Raw genomic sequence first — 4,142 nt, 5'->3', positions numbered from 1 at the left:
TATTTGTAATGTAACTAAATAAAACATAATAAAGCATACAATCGAGAAAAAAGTACAAATACTACACTCTGCAACCATTAAATTTCTGTTTTTAGTGAAGACATTACCTAGCAATTATTGGCAAGAAAATGAAAGAACAATTCTATTAATTTATTTTACTATTAAAACTTACTATTGCCTTGCGTCTTGTGCTTTTTCTTACATGATAATTAGGAACTTAATTAGGAAACATAAAGTTATATTTTTCTTAACTACTCTCTTTCATTACTAGAAACAAAAAAATATCACTGAGAATTAGTTAAAATTTATGTCGTAAAATATGATTTTTTTTACTCATTTCTTATCGAATCAATTCATAGAATACACGAAGAAAATAGATTTTCGTTAAAACAGTAAGAAACTTTTTAATTTTTTCTTTCCTCACCAATTCAATTTAAATATATATGGAAATTTTTGATGGAAAATTTAGTAGGAAGATAGTAAATTTTTAGTAGTGTTTGTTCCAATATGTGTTATGCATTTTTTTTTTAAAAAAAAAATCAATATTTTTCTATATTTAAAAGTAATTTAATTTTAGACTAATTAAATTTTGGGATAATACATATATTAGATCCTAAATTTAATTTCAAATTTTAACTTTGACCTCCAACTTTCATAATGCACAAACAGTCACTTTAACTATCCAACTTTTAAATAAATAAACACATGAGTCCTACATGGCACAATACACGTAAGACACCACATAGGACAAAAAATGACATGTGTCTATTTGTTCAACTTTATACAAGTTTAAGTGTCTATTTGTGCACATCCAAAGTTGAAGGGCTTAAATGTGATTTGAAACCAAATTAAAGAACATATTTATCTATTATGCCTTAAATTTTTATTTTACTTTACAGCTATATAAATATTTACAGTTTATTTTGATACAAAAATTATTTCGATATGCAATCAAAACACATTTTATGAAAAAAAATAATTACAAAAAGACATGATTATATATTAAGTGTGTGATGACTCTGAATAAGTAAAATAATCGTGTGTGGATTAATCAGACATGACTGTTAGGGGCACATGTAGAATGGACAAATATAGGGAGAAATGAACAGTGAAACATAGGTGAAATGAAAAAAAGCTATATTCCTACTTCCACAAACAACTAATATTATTCAATTCAATTCAATATAAAAATGGTTGGTTGTTTTCTACTGCTTAAGGGGACCCTGTCGTACATAGGGTATGACCCATTTCTTCTATGGGTCCCACATCCCCCTTCTTCTTAGCCCCCTACCCCTCCTTTTCTTCCTCCCTTATAAAGTGTTGTCTGGGTGACTATTATTTTTTCGGACATAATTGAAAAAAAAAAAAAAGTTAATATTCTTCGAATCATTCTCACGAAAATTGAGCTCATATTTTTTTCTTCCTTCTTCTTGTTTATGTTCGCGTAAACATGAATTCAGTAGCAGCTGAAGATAATAAAAAAGCGGAAATTATTAGTAATAAGTCGATAAAGAGAAACCGCGATAGCAGCAAGCATCCTGTTTTTAGAGGCGTTCGAATGAGGAATTGGGGAAAATGGGTGTCAGAAATTCGCGAGCCACGTAAGAAATCACGTATTTGGCTCGGGACTTTTCCAAATCCAGAAATGGCAGCTAGAGCTCATGACGTGGCAGCTTTAAGCATAAAAGGTAATTCAGCTATACTTAACTTTCCTGAATTAGCCGGTTTACTTCCTAGACCGACTACACTTAGCCCGCGTGACATTCAAGCAGCCGCAGCTAAAGCCGCAGCAATGGACAAGTTCGATGGTGATAATAATAATAATAATAATAATAATAATATTACTTCTCCGAATAATTCAACTTCATCAACATCATCAAATATGTCCACATCTTCATCTTTATCATCGCTGGTATCGGCGATAGATTTGGCAACATCAGAAGAATTGACGCAAATAATTGAGTTACCGAAACTAGGTACATCTTTTGAATTGAAGAATGATTTTGTTTTTGCGGACTGTTCCAGTATGGAAACAGGCTGGTTATATCCTGAAGATGGAGGAATGATTTCTACCTGTTTTGAGCCTTCTTTGTTGTGGAATTATTAACGGATCGTAACCGATGAAAACCTCCTTGCTTGAGGAGGGTAAAAATCATGACTTACCATGTAGGATTTGTGTGGACTATGGATTTTTTTTTTTTTGTTGGTTGTATAAAAGAGTTTTAGCCTTTACTTCAATTTTTCTGTAGAGGGGCTAAAAGGACTTTTCATTCCCTTTTTATGTAACTCTCTCTCTATTTCTATTTCTTCTTAAAATAAAATAAATCTAACTGTACAGTGTTAGGAAGGGAAGAATTAAAAGTGTCATAAATGAAAGGCCTTGTCAATGTTGGTTTACTCACCTATCTGATCTTCCTCTTTTATTTCTACTATTTTAAATGAGTGATGTTAACTGTTAAGCTAATGCTATAAAACAACAACAAATTATTACAAGTTCAAAGATTTGATTGGTTCTTTATTAGGTTTACATTTAAAAATTTAAGTTATATACTATGGTGATTCCACTTATTCTATTTAAAAACAATTTGTATATCTTCGGTTACTTACTATTTAGACAGTAAAAAGATTTTTTTTTTTTGTTTTAATTTGCTTGACTTATTTTTTCCTTTTGATCCGTTTTAATGGAAAGACTCTTTTACCCTTTATAATAGCTTTCTAATTCCAGGGTTGTATTTGAAATGTTCATGACTACGGACCCGTTTGGATGGGCTTAATAAAAGCAGCTTTAAAAAAGTACTTTTGAAAGTGCTGAAACTTATTTTTAAAATAAGCAGTTATGTGTTTGGATAAAAGTGCTGAAGTTGCTATGCCAAACGTGAAAAGGGAAAAATGGAAGAAAGAGATGTTAGGGTTATGTTGTAATTTGGAGATTGTATAAAAATATTAAGGGCAAAAAGATAAAAATGTGGTCAACTTAAAACAACTTATAAGCTAAAAAAAAAAGCACCTCTACCCAGCTTTTAACTTTTGGCTTAAAATAAGTTTTTTTTAACTTAAAATAAGTTATTTTGAGTATTGCCAAACAGCTAAATAAGTCAAAAATCAGCTCTTAAGTCAGTTTGACCAGCTTTTAAGCTGAGCCAAACAGGCTCTACAATAAGAGTAAGCGGTATTTTAGTTCATTTAACGTATTTTTAATTTAAGACAATAAATTTAAAAAATATATATTTTATTAAACTCTATGTCTAGTCAAAATAGTTCAAATAAATTGAAAGAAATGAAATATTATTTTATCATAATATTTCGCATATTTTAATTTTACCAAATTGTAAATTATTGTTACGTAATGGTAATTTTTATGTTGTTTCAATGCATATAAATTAAAATCGTTTAAAAAATTAAGATTTTTGTCTGAATATCCATATTGAAATACTCCGAATCAATGGAGCCAAGCAAATTACTTCTTCTGTCTCAATTTATGTGTCACATTTGAATCTTGAGAGTTAAATAATTTAACTTAAATCTTGAATTTGGCTTATGAAGCTTCATGTTTTTTGAAATAAAATTTATATATTTGAAAACTATGTAAAAAGTACTATAAGTCACAATAGTTGACATTAATTCAAAATATTTAAAGAAATATATGAAAAATTATGATCAAAGATAAACTTATTTAAATCTCATTTTCGAAAAGTGTCACATAAATTAAGATGAAGGGAATAAAAAAAGGAGGGTGAATTCTTTTCTTCTTTTTTTTTTTTGAAAAAGTTATTTGTGAAGTTTAACATAAGATTAAAAAAAAAAAGAATGGGCAAAATTTATTTTTTTTTGAGAAAATGTTATTTGGGAATTTTAACATAAGACAGTACCAATATATAGCAGTTTAGTTACCATAGGTACTAGATTATCAACTAGTGTTTTTTTTTATAAGAATTTACTTTTAATAATTATCTAATTAGTGACATAATTATTGAAATAATTTATATGCTTAGTATATAAATAATAACCTCTACACAATTATTCATTATTCTGTTCGAATATATGAGAGACACATACATTTTCTTTCTTCATTACCTCTAAGTTGCGTGTGCCATAAATGCGATTGAACTATTCCATCGAGACATTCAAATGTCTTCTCAATG

At 28.6% G+C, this 4,142-nt stretch overlaps 1 protein-coding gene across 1 annotated transcript; it reads left to right on the top strand.

Moving 5' to 3' along the window:
- The first annotated feature begins 1,336 nt into the window (after positions 1-1,336).
- On the top strand, positions 1,337-2,405 carry LOC107027281 (dehydration-responsive element-binding protein 3-like). The gene has a single exon (XM_015228460.2). The coding sequence runs from the start codon at positions 1,451-1,453 to the stop codon at positions 2,105-2,107; it is 657 nt and encodes a 218-aa protein (XP_015083946.1). The 5' UTR covers positions 1,337-1,450; the 3' UTR covers positions 2,108-2,405.
- The last annotated feature ends 1,737 nt before the right edge of the window (positions 2,406-4,142 follow it).

Source organism: Solanum pennellii, chromosome 8 (genome assembly GCF_001406875.1).
Source record: "Solanum pennellii chromosome 8, SPENNV200".
NCBI lineage: Eukaryota > Viridiplantae > Streptophyta > Magnoliopsida > Solanales > Solanaceae > Solanum > Solanum pennellii.
This window is presented reverse-complemented; position numbering and strand designations above follow the sequence as displayed.